The 21,271-nt window shown below is 30.2% G+C and overlaps 2 protein-coding genes across 3 annotated transcripts; one reads left to right on the plus strand and one right to left on the minus strand.

Annotated features, from left to right (window-relative positions):
• The first annotated feature begins 215 nt into the window (after nucleotides 1-215).
• Nucleotides 216-18,583, plus strand: LOC112602737 (rootletin). 2 transcript variants are annotated; one of them, XM_025350980.1, is made up of 23 exons: nucleotides 216-371; nucleotides 6,762-6,799; nucleotides 7,877-8,149; nucleotides 8,218-8,375; nucleotides 8,433-8,808; nucleotides 8,868-9,014; nucleotides 9,074-9,607; nucleotides 9,724-10,021; nucleotides 10,727-11,025; nucleotides 12,231-12,425; nucleotides 12,490-12,666; nucleotides 12,727-12,909; nucleotides 12,984-13,176; nucleotides 13,255-13,614; nucleotides 13,678-14,108; nucleotides 14,186-14,579; nucleotides 14,890-15,182; nucleotides 15,244-15,531; nucleotides 16,977-17,189; nucleotides 17,330-17,611; nucleotides 17,674-17,891; nucleotides 17,959-18,082; nucleotides 18,151-18,582. In XM_025350980.1, the coding sequence occupies exons 3-23, from the start codon at nucleotides 8,015-8,017 to the stop codon at nucleotides 18,358-18,360; spliced, it is 5,508 nt and encodes a 1,835-aa protein (XP_025206765.1). In that variant the 5' UTR covers nucleotides 216-371; nucleotides 6,762-6,799; nucleotides 7,877-8,014; the 3' UTR covers nucleotides 18,361-18,582. The 2 variants fall into 2 exon arrangements, with proteins under 2 accessions (XP_025206765.1, XP_025206764.1); XM_025350979.1 differs by lacking the exons at nucleotides 216-371; nucleotides 6,762-6,799 and adding an exon at nucleotides 6,998-7,543 and having other exon boundaries at nucleotides 18,151-18,583.
• Nucleotides 2,160-5,099, minus strand: LOC112602738. The gene has a single exon (XM_025350981.1). The coding sequence runs from the start codon at nucleotides 5,008-5,010 to the stop codon at nucleotides 3,355-3,357; it is 1,656 nt and encodes a 551-aa protein (XP_025206766.1). The 5' UTR covers nucleotides 5,011-5,099; the 3' UTR covers nucleotides 2,160-3,354.
• Nucleotides 18,584-21,271: the final 2,688 nt, after the last annotated feature.

Raw genomic sequence — 21,271 nt, forward strand, 5'->3', positions numbered from 1 at the left:
CATTTATTCTACAACTAAACGCGTTATGTAATCTGAATTCTAAATAACCAAATAACTAATTTGATGATAATAACCCGAATGTGAACTGATATAGTAGTGTATTATTACTATGATGATAACCGGCATTCGACTTATGAAAATATATATAACGTAAAATGTAAATAACAAATGACGAATAATATTATGACTATTACTAGTAGTTAATTATTTTTTTTCAAATTAAAAATTTATTTTCAAAAACTCAAATTATTTTTGAAGTATTGTTTCGTTGTCATAATGAACAATAGGAATCAGTTTTGTGTTGACGAATATATGATTTGAATTTGATTCTATCAAATATCTAATTGAAAATGGGATTATCTTTAGAAGTAGTAAGTATATTATATTTTGAAAATTACTTAATATTAAATATAAATAATATACCTAATCTATTAAATCACTAAAATTTTAAATAATTTATAATTATTCTTAATAGTCAGTTTTTGGTATTGTTATAACTGTTATAAGTATAGGAAGATATCACACCTATATATTATAATTATTAATTAATGATTGATATTTAATGATAATTTTTGTTGTATCATATTAATATTGTCGTTCAGTTATATACAATTTCCAATATTTCCATATATCATATTTAAATAAATTTGATAAACATTTAATTAGGTTAATTGTATAGATTAAGTTGTGAAAGTTATTAGGATTCCTCTACTTAAGGTTATCCAAACATTATTATTTTTTAATACCATCAAATTCCTTTTATAGCTGTATTATCGTTAATAATAAGAATTAAAAATTGTTAAGCCTTTGCACATGTTTGTTTAGATTATAATGATATATATTTAACGTTTAACAGTTATTTAAATTTTAAAATATTGGTTTATCATTTCATTTTTGTAATGAAAAAAATAAATTATAAGAAATAGAGCTACATTAATATTTAAAATAAAAAAAAATATAATTTACCAACTTGTTTGTTCATTTGGTATATTTATACAATTATAGGATACCCATTATTCAATAGTATGACGATTATTTTGTTTTTGTTTTTTTTATTATTTGATTAAACATAACAATTACATTTCATAGGGACTATTTTTTTTTATTAAATAAACCATTACACCTATATGATTTATCTACATTTAAATATTTAGTGGACTAATTGTATATAATAGAGTTTCAATAAAAAAAAAAAAAATGTATTTTAGTATGTTGTTCCAAATTTCAATAATTTGTATACATTTTTTGGTTATAAGCTTAATTATTCATTTATATGTAATTAATTATCGAAGTATAAATCATTTTTAAAATTCAACAACTTCATATTTAAAAAAAATAAAAATATTTATTTTTTTATAATTATTGTTATTTATTTATTCATATTACAATAATAATTTGTACATTAAGTAATTAATAATTTCAAAAACTATATGATAACGATAGAATTTAAATAGGTAAATTTAAAATTACTCAGCAGTATTAACATTTAATAGCTAGAAATATAATATAATTAATATCATCTAAAACATGATTAAAAAAAAAAAATATGATTTATATTTATAAAACATTAAACTATACATGTTTTTATGTACATTCAATTATTTAAACAGAAGATAAGATAATAATAAGTACAATTTGTATTATTATTATTACATTTTGTATATTATGTTGAAGTATAGTTTGTGTAATTATATATAATATTTCTATTATCTCATAAAATAAGAGTTTTTGTCGAGCTAATTTTTGATTAGTTTTTAAATCAATAAACTAGTTGGTTACTATGACAATTGTTTCTGTTTTTGTTTATATAATTGAATACATTAAAAAAATACATGTGGGCATGTGGCATGTGTATACAAAATTAATCTGATACATTTTTTGTTAAATAACTTTTGAACTTATTGAAATAATATGTTTTAAAGAAATGTTTAGTAATTGGAAATTCAAAAGTAAATCAGGTTATTATACAATATTTGATTAAAAAAATAGATTTTCAGTTATTCATTATTAAAACCATAACATGATTATTAAGTATATAAGTAATATGTGCTTTGGCATAAATTCTAAAATATTTATTATTTTACCTATTTTAGTTGCTTATTAGTTATTACCTACTATACAATTTACATATTACATAAATAAATTGATCTTATATTTTTATATTTTTGAACTCAAGAAAAATCATATTTTGGTTGTTTTATTTTGTCGAATTCTCCTATATTAACATTTTAAGTAAACGTTACGTGTTGAAGTGACTATGAATTTCGTTTTCTATGACCCATATCATCATAACGACCGTGTAGTATAATTCGCTTCACTGGATTTATTCCGTAACAGGTACTTCCTTGCACCAAATCTTTTTTATACATTATATAAAACAGGTACCTCATCAAATATATATGCATGATTTACCCCATAACACAGTTCCTTATAGGTAATACTAATAATACGTTTTTCGTTCCTGGCAACTAACTACTGGAGTAGGTATATTGCATAAAAATTAGTTGGCGTACTACATGTTTTCAATTCCGTCAAATAAGCTAATATTGTAATTTAAAATAAATATGCATAAAAAAATATTACATTATATACCTGCCAACATATTTTAATACAACAATAAACTATATTGCTATTGCATGCGATATGTATATGTATGCGTGTGTGTAGTATAGGTATGTCAAGTAGCGGTCCAATAAGCGATCTACAAAAACAAAAATTATATTTTTATACTTAAATAATTTTTATAGTTTCGTTGGATAATAAATTATAAAACATCTAAAGGTCGTAAATAAGGTAAACATTGGTAAAATAACAGACATCAAATGATCAAGTAATAATTTAAAACACAATTAACTATAATTCGTGTTTCTTCAGTGTCTCGACTCTCGATTTATGAAGTACTATAATTATACGATTATCTACCTATTATTTTGTCCGTGGATTAAATATTGTATTGGGTTTCATCGTGAATTCTCTTTACAACGAGAAAACGCGTTGCTGTTCGCCGAAAATCGGTTTTTCTCCGCATCCCAACTCGACACGAATGGCAGGTTGTGGTTATCGAGTGGGAATACGAAGAATCGGCGTGTTCATTCGATGGATAGAATATACAGACGTAATTTTTGACTTGACAAATGACTAACGTGGTGGTGACTTTAGCAGTGGATGACGGACGAATTATAATCACAATAGTATAATAAAATATGTCATTAAATATCGGACCAAACGGTTTTGATAAATTTTAATTGTCGACACTACCTATACAGTATATAATATATAAAACGATCGTTTATTATTATTAGACCTCTACCGAACACCACAACATTACAGATTTTGTACACGTGCTGCCGCGTATCAAAACGTTGTGTATTTGTTTTTCTGGGCCGACGACGACAACATCACCGTCTCGTCCAACGCCGCGTTTATGCGGTCCACGACCATCTGCAGACTGTAGTGGGCGAAAAACGGCACTGGGTCCCAATACGCGAATACCATTTCACGTTCCATGACCACCGTGCGCACCAGACGCTTGATCGACTGGACAGTGGCCATCCGGGTGATCGTCTCCCAGAGCAGCCGCGTAGCGCAATACCGGTCCGTCGTTTCGGCCACGAGTTCGGTGGACGGCGGTGCGGCGTCCGCGTCCGTGTGCGCGACGGCGCTCGCCCGTGCACCCGCTGCACCGTTCGAACGGTGCGCGTGAGGCGGCGGCGGACATTGCACGAGGACGCGTTCGAAATTGCTGCGGTACGACGCGTACGTGACGGGAACGCCGACGTGACAACCCAGCGGTATGATCTTCCGGGACGGCGACACGCACACCCTGAACGACAGGTAGCCGTCGAACGGCACCGGGACGGCCGACACGAACCGCGCGGTCCAGTCGTCGATCAGCGCGTTCCGGTCGGCCACCCGTCCGTCGGCCGCGGTGCACGTCACGTTACACACCACCCGGCCCGCCTGCACCGTGGTGCACGTCGTGTAGTACGACCCGAGACAGTGCTGGACCAGCAGCCACGGGCGTTCGTCGGACACGGGCCCGGGAAGTCGCAGCGACTTCCGGGCGGCCGGCAGCTGCAGGCTGTGCGCCGCCTTGCATCCGGACTGGCCGACGTTGACGATGAAATGCCGGTCGGCCCTGAACGACAGATTTTCGTAAAGCTTGATGACGTCGTCCTTCGAGCACACGAGCAGGTGCTTGGGCACCGGTAGACCGACCGTCTCGCACAGGCTGAACACCTCGGACAGGTCGTTGAGCAACGCGACGCCGTCCAGTCCCGGCGTCCAGCACCGGCACCCCAGCAGTTCCAGATGCGGTTTGGCCACCGCGTCGTAGTACGCCGACACGGTGGCGCCGGTGGGCACGTAAACGTCCACCCGTTCCCTCTCCACGATCGCCCTCAGCGCGTCCACGTACTGCACGCAGTTGTCCTCGTTCGGCCCGGGCACGGTGTAATGGTGGTCGGCGGCCACCGAGAACGAGCTCAGCTCGGCCCGCCCGTCGATCTCGCACACGATCACCCGGGCGCCCGCCCTGTAGAAGTTTCTGACCAAGTGCAGCGCCTGCACGGTGCTGCCGCCGTTTATCAGCACGGTGTACCGGCCCCGGCGCCGGTTCGGGTCCGCTGTGCACAGCCGCAACACGCGCCTGGACACCACCAGCGGTACCCTGGCGCACTTCCAGGCGCACCGCGCCCACAGGCACAGGCACAGCGACGGGACGCGCACCAGCAGCACGTTCACCCACGTCAGGCCGAACAGCGCGTTGGCCACCGTCCAGAAAAACGTTGACGCGTACCCGTGGATCGTACCGGCCGTCACGTCCTGCGGCTGCAGCAGGCGGCCCGGTGGCGGAGACGTGCGCCTGTCCAGCAGGTAGAACGTGGACTTTGAGCGTTTGAAACTGTGCGACGGCGAGACGGCCGGCGAGCACGGATAGCTGTCCGTACCCGAACCGCTGCACCGGTAACGGTCGTCGGAAATGGGCACTTGGCGAACCGTGTCCGGCATCGTGAACAAACGAACGGTCACTGTCGGAACTGAAACTCGGTTCTCGGCGTCCACCGGTCAAAGTTCTTCAGACCGTCGTTATCAAAGTTTTATCGGTTTTTTTCCGGTTCGGTTCGCCCGTTCTCGACCTTTGATTTAATTAGCGCTTAACGTAATTAAATGGTGTTTAAAAAGTAATAATAATAACGGTTTATCTAATTATGATTTTCTCACGTATCATCAAAATAATAAAATTATATAAATGAACGAATTGTATTAATAAGCCTTCGTTTGGTATATTGTACATAATATCTATGATTGTATTATACTGTTGTATACAAATAAGTTATATGTGTATATATATATAGATACACGTAGAATTGTGGTATATTATATATTTATATATGTATAAACGAGAATATCCGTCGTCTCTTCCTCATTCACAGACTTTTTATCATTACACATAATATAATATAGACTGTGTTGTTTGTGTTTCAAAGGTATATCATGGTATATACTATTATTATTGTACATACGGACTATAGAGGTCAAGTACGTTCTATATAAAGTGGCTTGCATAGGTTGCATTCGCTACGGCCGTGTTTAATTATTGTTTTACTCAAACGTGATGTCTGTTTATTGTACACCCCGATGGTGTGTTTAGAAACATAATATGAAGACACTAAAAACAGTACAAATATTAAGTAATATTAAAATTACAAATTAATTGTAGGAGAGCATAAATATGATTATAGTTTGAACTTTAACTCGCCTAGTTATTTTTGTTTTTTGTTTTTAATAAGCATTTTTATTGATAAAATTAAGAGTAATAATGGTGTGGATATGGATAAGTAATGTTAAATAGATAAACTATTTATAGAAAATAAAAACAAAAACTATCATTTATATATTACCATATTGTACATACATTTGTTTAAGAGGGATTCAAAATTAATAGCTTTTTTAAATTTAATACAGATTTGTGCTTGTTTAGTGATGTTCATTAATTCCTTGTGAGATTATAAATAAATAAAAAATGTAAATACTTATTTAACTGTAATTGATATCAAAAAAGGGTAAAGTTAATTAATTAGTTCATTGTAATTAAACAGTGATTATAGTTAGGCAAAAAAATTAACAAACAAGTTTTTAAATAATACTCTCTAACATAAATGAAAAAAGTTAGTAATTTGGAATTGAGTTGAAATATCAGTTTTTCTTTATGTAAATATGTGTTTGATTCATTTTAAGAATAATCTAATTTCATTATTATTATTATTATATAGTTTCATTTATATTATTCAAAGTATTTGATCTGTAAAAATCAAATTTGGGATGGGTACTTATTTAAGTATTTAAATATTAACGGAGTAGTGATCAACATTTTTCTAGCTTTTCCTGTACCACTTTACTCCATTCACCTACACTTTAAACACTTATTATATTACTCATTAACTATTCGTCCAAAAATGTTAATACTACGAAGTACTTCAAAAAATATTCTAATTTGGAATGGGTATTAAATAATCAACGTTGTCACTAGAAATAAGTAAATAGTTTGACGGCTTAAGTGTAAATTTAATAACTATAGTTCAATTAAAGAACTCGCTAAACAATTTTAATTATAAAAATTTTATTATCTCAGTTAGTTGATACTCATATTCGTATAATATTTATGTATAAATACTTTGATATTATATTAATGTATTATAACATTTTATGGTTAATGGTTATCTATTATTAATCTTCTGCGTTATTTATTTTTGTTTTAGTTAATTTTTGGCGTAAATATGGATGATCACCGACTAAGGTAAAATATTTTAAAATAATCTTTAAAATAGCACTTTGAATTATGCATTTATTTTTATTACCTATAAGGCTATACCTAGTATATTAACACTACATTATCATTTACGGGTGGTTTGTTTTCACATATAATTTTTTTTTTTTACTTATTGTTGCACGCGTAATGCAATTTCTCAATGCTTTATAATCGCTTCCTGCTGTCAACTTTCAAAACTTTTGTGATTAATATAATGTCTGAAAGGCTGAAGCCATTTCACCCACATTTTTGCTCCGAGTAAAAAATAAATAAACAGCGCCAGTATGATTTTACGAGTTAACCTATCACGTTTAGTTTTAAACGCCACAGTAACATAATAATAAAAATACCGAAATTATCTGATCATATAATCACCCTCATTTATTACCCATCATATTTCACCCCAAAATAAAACAATCAATGACAGAAAAACGTTATGATTTAATACCGTGCCGAAATATGCATCAGTCATGCAATCCGTAACTCCGCCTTTAGATTTTACTGTCGTGTGTCATGGAACCAGAAGTGTCACGTGACGAGAGCAATTTGTCTCCGTATCTGTCGGCGAGATCACGGTTACCCCTTTGCCTACCCGAAGACGCCAACATGGAGATGGCACTGGCACCTGAATCCCCAAAAATTGAACAACAGTCGCAAAAGACCCTCGTTGTTGAGGTGGTGTCCCTGAAGCCGATTGATAAATTCCGCAGGGCCGTTGCTAAAATGCCTAGGGTAAGTCATTAAACTATTTCAAAAAAAAAATTTTATATTCAACGGCCATTCGATTAAAATACAATGCAAGTCCTTCTACCACGTTTTTTATTTACGGAAGTATTTTAAATTTATTTGCTTACCTACCTTTTAAGTTTATTTAGTGATTAATCAATTATAAACTTTATTTATCAGATTTACAAAACTTTTTTAGGGTGACGGTGAAACTTTTAAATAAAACATTTTTAGTAGATATAACTATTGATATTTCGTACTTTTTCAACACTATTGTGCAACAAAACGTGTAAAAGCAATTTTTTTTTATTCAATTTTTATTTTAAAATATCCAATTAGTTCTCCAAGAAAGAAACCGCCACATCAGGGAAATCCAGAAGTGTTCCAAAATTGGGCACTGAAAGTATTGTTCGGTTAGATGGAGGGCGTACAAGTTTAAGATTACCAACAAATCGTTCACAAAAAACCGAACAACCAATGGATTTAGCTCGGGAGAATCAGGCTTTGCACGAGCGCCTGCGGGAAGAAGCTGCTCGGTATGAAAGACGACTGGATACATATAAACTGGCGCAACAGAGACAAGCTGTCCTTGTTAGCAGACTCCAAGCAAAGGTCGGTACTTTAAATTTTAATGCACCAGCGCTATTAGTGTTATTAAATGTATGACTTTTGATTTTCAGGTAATGCAGTATAGAGAACGCTGTTCTGAACTGGAAAGAGAGATGCGAAGTAGTATTCCAGCAATTGATAATGTTAGAAGTTATCGTGATTCAGTAAGAGACTATCAATCAATGGACTTGGATTCTGCAATACGTGCTTTAGAACAAGAACGATCTAAGTAAAATTTTTTTTTTTTTTAATAGATAGTTAATTTATATTCTATTTAAAATTGTAGATCTGAAAAAATCATGGAACTGAACTCGACGCTCAGAGAACAATTAGATGATGCTCAAACAAGTAATGAAACATTATCTACAGACTTACAAAAATTAACTAGCGATTGGGAAAAAATGAGAGATGAAATGAATGCTAAAGAAGATGAATGGAAAGAGGAAGAACAAATGTTTAATGAGTATTGTTCATTAGAACATGGTCGAATGATGAGTCTTTGGCAGGATGTAGCCCAAGTTAAACGGATGTTCAATGATATGAAATCATCAACTCAACAAGATCTCAATAAACTTCGAGGTGAACTATCTTTAGCATCAAACGATATGGTTACTACTTGCAGTGGCTTAGTGAATGCTGTTAAACGATCGACATATTCTGAAGTAAAGTACCTACCAAAAAATATTTTATTTATACCATTCTTATGTCTATTTAATTTTAGGAAAAACAATATGAACATTTGCTGAAAGAAAATACAACATTACAAAATAAAGTGGAAAAATTGCAAAATGATTATGATACTGTATGCTCACAGTTGCGACAAAAAGAAATGCATTTAGAAGATCTTAAAACTAGTCTTTCTGAATTTGTTAGTATTGTTATTTAAAATATGTTAATTATTTTATTTAACTAATTTTTATATTATAGGAAGACAAATGTATGGATTCTAATAAAAATGAAAAAGAAGCAGACAATTTACGAATTGATGTTGATGTATTGATGTCTGGAATGCAGGAAATAGTTAAGGTGCTACAACAAGATAAAGAAATTCTTGGTGATTTAAATAGACCTTTGGCTCCACCACATGTTCATCTTAGCACTGGAATTATTAAGTCTGACACAAAATCAAAACCACTATCTGCAACTAGTAACTTTGTCGATAGTACTTTATCAGCCGTTCAGTCTGTTGTTTATAGATATCAATCAAACATTCATGAACTTCAAGTTCAATTATCATCTTGTGTTGATAAAATGTCAGAAACAAAAAAACATTGTGAACAATTAGAAATGTTGGAAAAAGAGTTACAAGTGAAAATTGAAGAACTGAGTAAAGAGCTAGATGACTGTCGAAATGTTAATAATCAATTAGGCCATGAACGAGACTCGCTTGCTGAAACACTTGAAAGACTACGAAATGAGGCTCAAGCATTACAACAGAACAGAATGCATGTCAGCGCTGTGGTAATAATTTTTTTTTTTAATATTTTTATATATTAATTTTTATTTTTTTTGTATAATTAACATTTATCTAAAAAGACAAATAAAAAGTTAAATATTTATAATTTTTTTTATTTCAGGTAGAAAATATGAATTCTGATTATGATAAAATACAAAAAGCTAATGCTAAATTACAAAAATTAAATGATACCTTGGAAGATGAAAAAATGTTCCAACAAGGTGAAATAGATCGGTTATTAAAGGAAATTGACATAAGAATGTTGTCAGAAAATGATGTACAAGACAGATGTAGTTGTTTAAAAGAAGAATTGATTAGTATCAAAGAAGAATTGAATCAAGTGTATTTGGATAAAGAACTTTTAGAACAACGATGTGTGGAACTTGAAATTTTACAAGCTAAAATGGAAAAAAATAAAGGTTATTATTTAAAATATATTTATATACAGTAAATATTATTTTCAATTATTTAAATTTGATTATATTATACTTATAATTAGTTTTAAACTAAAACATATCTGCTGGCCCAGAATGTGCCGGTAAATGGTAAAATACCAAAAAAATCTTAGTGGGTTGCTCAAAATATGAGTAGGTTATGAGTATTAAATTGTAATTTCATCTATTTATTAGGACAAATAAATACAAACATTAGTAGAAAATATTGAATCAATATTGTTGCTGTAATTAAACATTAGAAATCTTAAAACTCAGTAGGATGTTACCTTGCTTTTCCAGCTCTATGCTTATACCAGATTACACAAAAAGATATTTAATTAAATGACTTATTAAAACGTATTCATGGTTAAATCAGAATGACTAGTTTTTTAATGTTTAGATGACTTAAATATTTAAAATAATTTTAACTGTAATAGACAAAAATCAACAATATAATAATATTACTAATCAAGATTGGTAGTTTTCCATCAATTTGCATAAAGTACTTTAAATTTTTACTCACAAGCTAATGTTTTCTTATGAATTATCACTCATTGTAGAATTACTTTAAAAATAACCAGTTTTAAATTTGATTTATATATAAAAATAGGTTAGAATTAACTTTTAAAAATTATTTCTTATTTAATATTCAAATGCATTGTTATATTTAACTTTATAAAATTGTTTTAGGTGATCTTGAATCTGAGTTAGAAAAAATTGCATTAGATAGAACTGATTGTCATGAATCATTAGCTAAGGCTGAGTCACTTCTTCTGGATGGGAACACAGAAAAAAAAAATTTACAAAAAGAACACGAGAAATTAATGGAAGACAAAAAAAATTTACAAGTGCAAGTAGATGATTTATCTAGTGATTTAGTTGCCCTCAGAAAAGAATTACTTCAAATGGAACAAGATAAGCAAGAATTAGAAAATGAAAGGTTAAATTCATCAGAAAAATTGAAATCAATATTGTTAGAAAAAGAAAAGGTACTAAAAAAATGAATGTTAATACAATTTTAAATATTTTACTACCCAAGAATTAAAAGTAAAATTTCAAATTAATTCTGTTTATTTCACAATAAATTACTGTCTCAATAATTAAAATATTATTTAGTATAGAAATGAATTATAAAGATCAAAACATTTCTATAAAGTTTTGCTTTTTTAATTTAATAAAATCCATCAGATTAAAAAATATAAATTTCCCTTTTTTCAGTTTTAATCATAGATCTTAATTATATTTATAGACTAAGCATATATTAGGTATTAATATTATGCCATGTGCCAAGATTGAGGGATTTTTTTTTAAGTGACTATCATAATTGGTGCATAGTTTATGTAAATGAGGTGATTCACTGGACAAAACATACTCATTACTTGAGAAAATATTATCATTTATAAAAATATTTATTTTTTTCATAATTTTAAGTAGTTTAAAAACAGTATTTTATCTATTTTTTATTGTTATTAATTTTTAATTTCTTTATTTTTTTTTTTTGGATGACAACTAACATTTTTAATTTTATATTCTGAAACATATTTGTAGTATTTCTTCTATAAAAATCAAATTTCAGATAAATAGTTTTAATTATAGGTATTTAAAGTTTTATGAGTAGTTTTTTGTACTACATCAACAGTTTTGCTGGATATACTCCACATCACTTTTCTATGCTCATCTACATTTTTAAACAATTATAAATCATACATAAATTACTTGTTCAAAATTACATTTTTATATATCAAAGAAAGAATTTTAAATAATATTCTACTTAAAAGTGATATTTTAACAACTTAAGATTATGTGAACAATTGTTCCCAAAAATGTTAATAGTTTTTGAGATAATGAGTGTCTTATGTGAATTGATTAACTAGTATATTTAAAAAATAATTATTGTGTGTACATTGAACACTCAGTAATTTACAAATTTCTCTTATTTCAGATCTGATTTAAATTCAAAAAGCTAATTTTTTAGTATAAAATCTATAGTTACAATATTAATAAAAAACATATCCAAATATTTTAAATTACTGAAATTGTTTTATATGTATTAAAATTTGATTATTGATTATTTTTTTTATTTATGCAAGATTCATAATAATAATAATAATAATAATAATAATATATTGTTAAAATGGCAATATATTAGTAGCATTGTAACAAGTATTAAATGTCTCACTTATTGTATATTTAGTTGGAGAATGAATTAGAAGAATTATTAAAAGATAGATCTCATTTGGAAGATCAGTTGGTAAATGAAAAGCATAAGAAACAATCTCTTAATGAAGAGCTAATGCGATTAAATCAAAAAATTGATCATACAATAGAATCCAACTCTAGATTAAATAATCAACTTCAAAGTATTGTAAAAGAAAATGAAGAAAAACAGGTTAAATTGTTATATACAATTTGTTTTGTTAATTAAAAAAAACTTAACTAATGATATTCTTCAGATTGCTCTTGATAGTTGTGCCAAGCAATTGGATAATTTAGAACGACAATTATCTTCTCTTTGTGGAGAAAAAGAAAATCTCGAATCGATATTATATGATGTACAACATAATTTAGAAGTATCAGAAAATCGGTGTAAACAAACGGAAAGGGAAAAACAAGAATTATTAATAAAACAAGTATATGATTAAAATATCTTATATTATAAACAATTATTTACCGTATTATTTTTTTTTTAGGAATCAATGAAAGGTGAAATATATCGTTTGTGTAAAGATTTAGAAAATTGTGAGCAAGTAGCAAATCACACCAAGTCTGAACTCCTTAATCAATCTAGGACTCTAGAAATAGAATTTCAGCAAACTATTGAAGCGTTGAAGAAACAAGCTGAAGAAAATATTCAAAAATTGTCTCATGAAAAAGTAATTTTAAGTATATTCTTTCTCAAATTAAAAATTATAGTTGTGACATAATTTTATTTATTCTTAATTATTAGGAAACTCTTAAAATTAACTACGAAAGAAAAATTCAAGAAGATTTAAATCGATTAAGTAAAAACAAAAATTGTGAAATAGAAAAATTAAAGCAAAAATTAGATATGTTGCAAAAAAATATTGATACAATCACACAACAACATGATGAAGCACTTTTGAGAGCTGAAAATGACAAACAACAAACTTTGTTATTAGGTAAACTATTTATGCATAATAAAAAAAAAAAATTATACAAATAATTGATTGTTTAATAATTTAAGTATTTAATTTTAGTTCATCGAGATCAAAAAGCTATTGTTAGTAAGTTAGAAAGTGTCAAAAAAGAATTAGAAGGAGAAAAAGAAAGTTATGAACGTTCACTGAGAGAAACACGTGGAAAATTAGAGAATGAAAAAAGTTCAGTGGCCTCATTACGTGAACAATTAACAAAAATTAAAAGTGAATTGAATGAATTGCGTATGCAGTCTGAAAGTGAAAAATGTCAGCTAATTGGTCAAATAGATGAAATTCAAACGGAACGAGATAGACACATACAAGAATGCATGGAAATCAAATCACAATTGTGTATGGCAGAAGACAAACTTGACAATTTCCAGGCACATTTGAATGATATTAGTAGAAAGTTAAAAGAATGTAAATAAAATTTGTTTGCATTTGAATTGTTTTCATTTTAACTTAATTTTTTTTTCTTTGTAGCTGATTCAATAGCTGATCATACTCGAAAAGATTTAATGGAGACTAGGCGAAATTTGAATGAAACAAGTATTGAAAAAGAAAAATATCAAAATTCAAACAGGGAATTACGTGAACTTATTAAAAAATCTGAAACTGATAAACGTGAGCAAGGAAGACACTTAGAAGACGCTTTACAGAAGATCGCTATATTAGAAGATAAATGTAATCAAGTTGAAGCAGAGCGTGCTCGTTTAAATGCTGAATGCAAAGAGACATGCAGAAGGCTTGAAGAAACTGAAAAAATAAGTAAAGCTCTTCAAGAAGATCTTCAACGAGCCGCTGTAACAGGAGAATCTCGTAGAAATGAACAGAAACAATTGCAGACAAGATTGGACGCTGAAACCGAAGAAAAAGAAAGAGCATGTGAACTTGTTCAGCAACTTAAAAGAAAAGTAAAAGCATTTTTAGATAAGACTATATATCTTTTACAGATAATTAGGTATAATTATTAATTTATATTATATTATAGGTAAACGAATTGGAGGGAATATTGGAAGGTTATGAGCAAGAAGTGATGAGGTTACGTCATCGTGTCGATGAAGATGAATTACGTTGGAAGACTCGTGAACAAGAACTACTTGATCGGTTGGATGATGGATTAAACCATGAACGAAAACTTGAAGATCAAAAACATAATCTAGAAGTCTGTTTGTCTGATCAAACTGTTCAAATCCAAGAACTCAAATGTAAATTGAGTGCATCAGAGGGGCGTCTTCGTTCAGCTGACACTCAACTTGGAGATTTGGAAAAGACTAAACGTGACGTAGAAAATCGTTTAAACACTATATGGTCTACTCTAAAACGAGTTACGGGCATGCAAGCAGATGGATCTGTCAGAATAAGGAAATGGAGTCCAAGCAGAAGTAATAATATATTATTTAATACTTGATTCTTTACTTACAAATACATTTATTATATAAAAATGTTGATTTGTAAAATACAATTTAAATTATAAATTATTACGATCTTAAAATATATATTTTATATCAAGATACATATTATTATATTTTTTTATATGTTTAAATTTAAATATAAGTAAAATAAAATAACAAATAGGTATTACATCTATATTATATTATTACAAACATTGGATGATAAGGTGTACTATTTCACTATACCTGTAAATTTATTTTGAATGTTTGTAAATATATTACATTTTTTTTATAATTTTAGTCATGGAACAAGGTTCTGAACCAATTCGTATGGATGGGAAAATAGTGGATCCTGAAGTAGTTAAAAAAGGTGTAAGAAATTTGATGCAACAAGTAGCTCAAGTAGAAAGAGAAAAAGATGATTACAAATCTCAATTATCAAATATGAATAGGCAACTTGAAGAAATAGGAGATATTCATAAAAAAACTGATAGTAAATTGAATTCAACCATTCAAATATTAAGGAAACTTCAAGATGAAAAAGTTGAGCTAGAATCAAAGCTCGGGCAAAAACAATCTATACTCTTATCTCAAGTAAATATATTAATTTTATTATTATTAATATACATTTTTTTCTGATTGAGATGCATTATAGGCAGCAGAAATTAAAGATAAAACAGAAGAAATTAAGAAAAACAAAGAAATATTGACAGCACAAGAAACTCTCATGCATGCTGACAAAAATGAAAAGATGCAACTGAAAGAACGTTTAGAAAAGTTAAAAATTCATATGAATCAACTAGAAGTAGAAAAAAGAAATTTACAAGATGAGTTAACTCAAACTGAATCAAAAGCCACAAAATTGGAAATACTTAGAATTGGCCTAGATGGAGATTTACAGCGGTTACAAATGATGTTGCAAGAAAAGGATAATCATATACAAGTAATAATATTAATAAACTATTATTTTATTATTTTCAATTTCAACTTCATAACAATATATTTATATTTGATATTTATAATTATAAGTTGATATCAATAGTTTCTGGTGATAATAGCTAGTCTATTACAATTATTTATTATAATATAGTTTTAAATGTTGTATCATAATCAATTAATTTGATATTTGCAGGTAGTTGATTAAATATCTTAATTCCTCTATTTATATAATAATTTTCCATAGGGCCGGACTAGGCAGGCTGGATACCAGGAGTTTCCAGATGGGCCACTTGTTTAATTGAGCTAATTTGTACTCGTAGGGATGTTTTTTATTTGGGTTTATTGATTAAGACTCACTCTGTCGATGGACATAGATGCATTTTCTTATGCAATTATATTAAAAAACTGTCCAGTGGCAGCTTGTGATTGTTGGATATGGGCATTCAACAAAATATTAAGAGAATTCCTCAAAAAATAAAAATATAATACCCTCGGTATTCAGAACGATATAGTATGCTCTTAAAATATAATACATGACAAATAACAATTTAGTTTATAATATTCTTAGTATAAAGAATACTTGTTGGCTATTACTGTATGATTAACACTGTACTTTGAAAATAATATATGTAAAATAAATATGAAAAAATATATAAATTGTTAAAATAGATGTTTGGAACCATTTAAGCTTACGTTTGCTGAATTTGATATTTTGATAGCGTTGGATAATTTAATCATTGTCGACACAATTTCACAAGAGCTCAAACCTTAACAAATTGCTTAATACCTATATATTTTAAATAAAAATGATAGCATTTTTTTGTACTAACCAATTTTTATTTTTTTTTAATTTTTAAAAATAATTATGAGTGTTTGAATTCTCAAAATAATATACCAACATTTTATAGGTTTTCCTAGATGGGCTGATTTTTTTTATTTTCCTGGTAGAAAATGTTGACTCAGTCCGGCCCTGATTACCCATCAAAAATGTATTAGGTTTGATTAATCTTAAATTACCATTATTTACCTTTCTTGTTTTACTCATGTTAGATGATTCAAAGACTGATTTGTTCACATAGATTTTCATGGTTGATGTTTTGTTGTATAATTGTTCCAATGTTAATACATTTAGTTTTTAAAATAAAACATTGCTGTTATTTTTTAAATTATAAACATTTTTCACTATTATTCTAATGAGAGTTCTATATGTTACATTAAGTGGTTCTAGTACATTTTTATAGGCAAAACCCTACTAGTATAGTAGTATCAAGTATGTAATTCATTAGCACAGATTAAATTAATGTAAAATAAATTGTTTTTAGGCTTGAAATGTTTAAGATATTATAAAGTTCTTTAAAAATTTAAAACATTTTCTTAAAGTATTATCAGCATATCAATTTGATATTTCCATTTTAAGTTTTCATAATATATATATTATTTTGTTTTTAGAAACTTGAAGAAAAACGTGAGAGTCATTCTAAAGCTTCTGCTGCACTCGAGGAAAGATGTGTTTCATTAACTGCAACTATTGAGCGTTTGAATGCTTCATTAGCACAAGCTACTGCTAATGAATGTGATTTAAAGGCTCAAATTCAAGCTCTTCAGCGATCTTTGCATGATGCTTCTATGAGTTCTGCTTCACATAGTGACAAATATAAACAAGTAAAGTTATCATATTATTGCTTATTAATTTTATTTCTGAATTTTCACATTATTTTAATAAGTTTATTTCATTTAAGGATAAATATAGTATTAAAGGTGGCATATCATATTTAATGATAATTAAAATTTAATATTTTTAGTTGCAAAGAGCATTACAAAATTGTGAAAATGAAAAAAAAATTGCTATTGAACGTTTGGATGTAGCACAACACAATTTAGCTGATTGTCGCCGTGACCAACAGTCAATGAATGACTCAATGATTAGACTTCAGATGGAGTTAGAAAACAAAGAAGTACAAAAATCTAATTTAGAAGCTCAATTAAGAGCTTTGGGAAATAAATCACTGCCTAGACAATCTAACAAAGATCTCTATGATGAAAGCTCAGATCTTAGATTTAAGTTACAATCACTCAATGATAAGGTATAATAATGAATAAGAAATAGTTAAATGATAGATTATTGAAAACTTAAATTATTGTATAGGTTCGTATGCTGGAATCAGAAAAACGAAGTTTGGAAAAAAAAGCTTTATCAAGAAGTAAAAGTTTTGAAAGAGTTGATTATGAAGGAAAATATAGTTATGGTGGACGCTTTACAGAAGAAAATAGAGATTTAAAAAGTAGATGTGATGAATTAGAAAGGAAATTATATGAAAAAGAAATTGAATTAAAAAATCTTAAAATGTCTTCATCTGATTACAGGTAATTATTTGGTAATATTACATAAAATTAATTAAAAAGTGTATTTCATATTTTTTTATTTAATTAGCTCAAATATACCTGTAAAACACACTGATTTAGAACGTTATCGTGCGGGACAGCTGCAAGCTGAACGCATGTTAGAAGCTCGTGAACAATCGCATAGACAACAAATACATAGATTAGAAAATCAAGTAATATAATTTCCAATTTGTAAGAAAAACAATTTTATTATAAGTGGATTAAATATTTTATATATTAGGTTGCGATGTTGAGGGATCAGTTAACAGAAGAGATTAAAAGACGTCAAGCATACATTAACAAAACGACCAAAACCAACCGTGAGGCATTGGCTCTGAGACAAGTTTTGGACAAGTCATTATCTAAAATTGCCCAAGATCCATCGCCAGATGCTACTTTATTGAAACACGAAGCACGCACATTGCATCATGCCATTCCTTTGTCTAAGTAGTTTAATTACTAAATTGTATGCCATACATTTCTTGCAAAACTATATCTCTCATATAGTTTCTATAAATTGCACTCTATAAATAATCATTTTAGTGAATATATTCAAACGATTAACTTTATAAAAATCATCATATGAATTGATTTATTATACTTGTTTTTAGAACATATAATCAATGCTCTAACTACTATTAGATTGTATTTATGGTAAATACAACACTTTTTTGCTATTCTTTATTGTCAATATTATTAATAAATAATATTAATGTTCAATAAAACTTAAAATATAAATGTTAAGAACGTAATATAATTATAATTTAATGTTGTTACGTAATATTTTATTATTGTTTATTTATTAAAATTATTATATTATACTGCTAAACTTCACATATATTTATTTTATTTCTTTAACTTATAAAGTAGGTAAAATCTGATTAAAGCTTAACAACTTCTCGACTAATTCATAAATTGTAATTGAGAATAAAAAGTAAGAAAACAAACAATATTTGAAAATCTAACATAGTCTATACATTTTACTATAAAAAAATAGGTAATATAAATAAATAAATAAATAAATAAATAAATAAATACTATATTTATAGTATTCAATTATTATTATTACCTACTAATCTAATTATTTCATTCTAGTTTACCTGTAAAACTAGGACTTGTGATATAAAAACTCAAGCACTTTACTTGCGACTTTTAGGTGTTTTGGACTTGGTCTAATTAGAATTATGAAATCTTGATATTAAAATGTTCAGTTTAAAACTTGATTATAAACGTTTTTCATTATTATTCTTTAGTCACTAAGTAAGTTTAGTGCATAAATCAATAAGGTTATATAAACATAGAGAATGTAATTTTCAAATTTTATTTTAAAATATTTTAATTGTGCTTATAATTTAAAATAATTATTTTATGTGGTTGTAACCATAATTTTTCAAGTCTACGCTGCATTAAAACATGCATAAGATAAATGACACCTTAAAATCGACTACTTGGATTTGCTCATTTTAAATTCACAATGACAAAACAGTAAATCTGTAAATTGCAATAAAAAGAAAGGACTTTATTTTACCACTGATTTATTTATTTTTATTTTTTCAACTATAAAAATTTTAAAACTATTTTATTTTTAAAATATTAAAAATTATTCAATAATGTAATACACACTATTATTATGATATTCCAAGTTTCTCCCTCACCCTCACAAAAAAATTATTTATATACATGGGAACGCCCTGTATATATGTGTGTGTGTGTGTATGTAACTATAGATATTTTAACTTTTTATAATATTCAATCGTTTAATTTGGTTTCAATACTCTCGTGTGAGACTTTTCGCGATGGCTGATCCGATCCCTTCTATTTTCCGCCGCCGCGGTGCTCGTAAAACTTCAATTAAAACAAATGATGGTAATAAAACTAACGATGACTTGGAATCGGGACTGCTGTGTCCTTATCAACTAATATTTTTAATAGCAAGTTCGTTGAATAATATCAAGTACATAGACGTTTATAAAGATGCAGTAGATTTGCATAATTCTGAAGACGAAGCCTGCAATGTGACCATAATAGATTATGAACGAATTATTAAATCGTTAGATAATAGTTGTGTCGAGCAGGACGAACAGTATCGGTTACTACACGATAGAGCTAAAAGGTATTTGAACAATAATAATAAATTGTCCACTAAATTAATGATACTACTCGTGCGTCAATCGATAATCATTAATCTAGAATCAATGCGTCAAAAGTGGAATTTCGACACTGAACCTTATACATTTCAACCCGCCGTAATAAATATAATTTTAACGAATTTCATCGATTTGGAATTCATAACCGAATTCATTGCCACTAAAATAAAAGTTGACGCAATAGTCAAGTTGAACTGTGGGAAAATAGCTGAAACTCGAGAAAAATTCGTCTCGAAGGTCTTCAGAGACAAACGCTCTATGATGGATAAAGTCATTCAAACGTTTTGGCAGGATTTTCATAACGAATTGAACACGGCCGATGGAGCGTCCGCGTTCAAAAACGTCGTGGTCTATGATTTCAAATCGAAATATAATTCCAACTTTGAGCCACCAAACGTTGACAAAATGCTCGTCATGGCCAGGAAATACGTGATGCGTGAAATGCACAAAGTACACGCATTCGTTTACAACGTGAGAGCCGAATATGAAAATTACACGCGAAACGAAAACCCCGTGTATGCTTTACCCGTAAACAACGACGATTCAACGCTGCAGTACTATGAATCGTACACCAAACACTTGAAAGAATATTCAGAAGACGTGATTGGAGTGCCAATAATTTTGGACGCGATAGTAAAAGTTGCAATTGCCTGTCCGGTACAACCCGAAGAGCAATGGGTCGACTCTTTTTTCGGTACGTTAAAAAATGAGAGCGATGACGGCTGTATGGTATATCCGGTCTGCTTGCAGTACGGAAACGAATACGGTCTGGCCGTGAAGAAATACGACTTACGTCACACGAACTATTTCGACTCCGCAGTGAACGTGTTGAACGTGAGGTGGAGAAAATCACTGTGGGGCTCACGTCCATTACTATCGTTGGACACCGAGACTGAGCACAACCGTGTCATTGCAGACGTTAAACGACAATGTGAAGATACCGGCCATAATGACGTCGACGTGCAACTTTGCGTACTGGCTTTGAATCGGCTACGAAGTAACTTAGACGTGTATAGGGGTGAACCCATCGGTTTATCGGGATTGAGACAGACGACTGTCAAGTTCAAACCGGAATTAATCGAACCAGCCGGCTGTGCGACAATGCTGCAGATGTTACAGAAAGAGTCAGAAAATTATAAGAAAATGAGTCACGCATATTTCGAACCGGAAGACGTGGTTTTGGTGGGATTTTACGACTGTCAAAAAGTTCTACAA

Source organism: Melanaphis sacchari, unplaced genomic scaffold (genome assembly GCF_002803265.2).
Source record: "Melanaphis sacchari strain LSU unplaced genomic scaffold, SCAv2.0 Contig8_pilon_pilon, whole genome shotgun sequence".
NCBI lineage: Eukaryota > Metazoa > Arthropoda > Insecta > Hemiptera > Aphididae > Melanaphis > Melanaphis sacchari.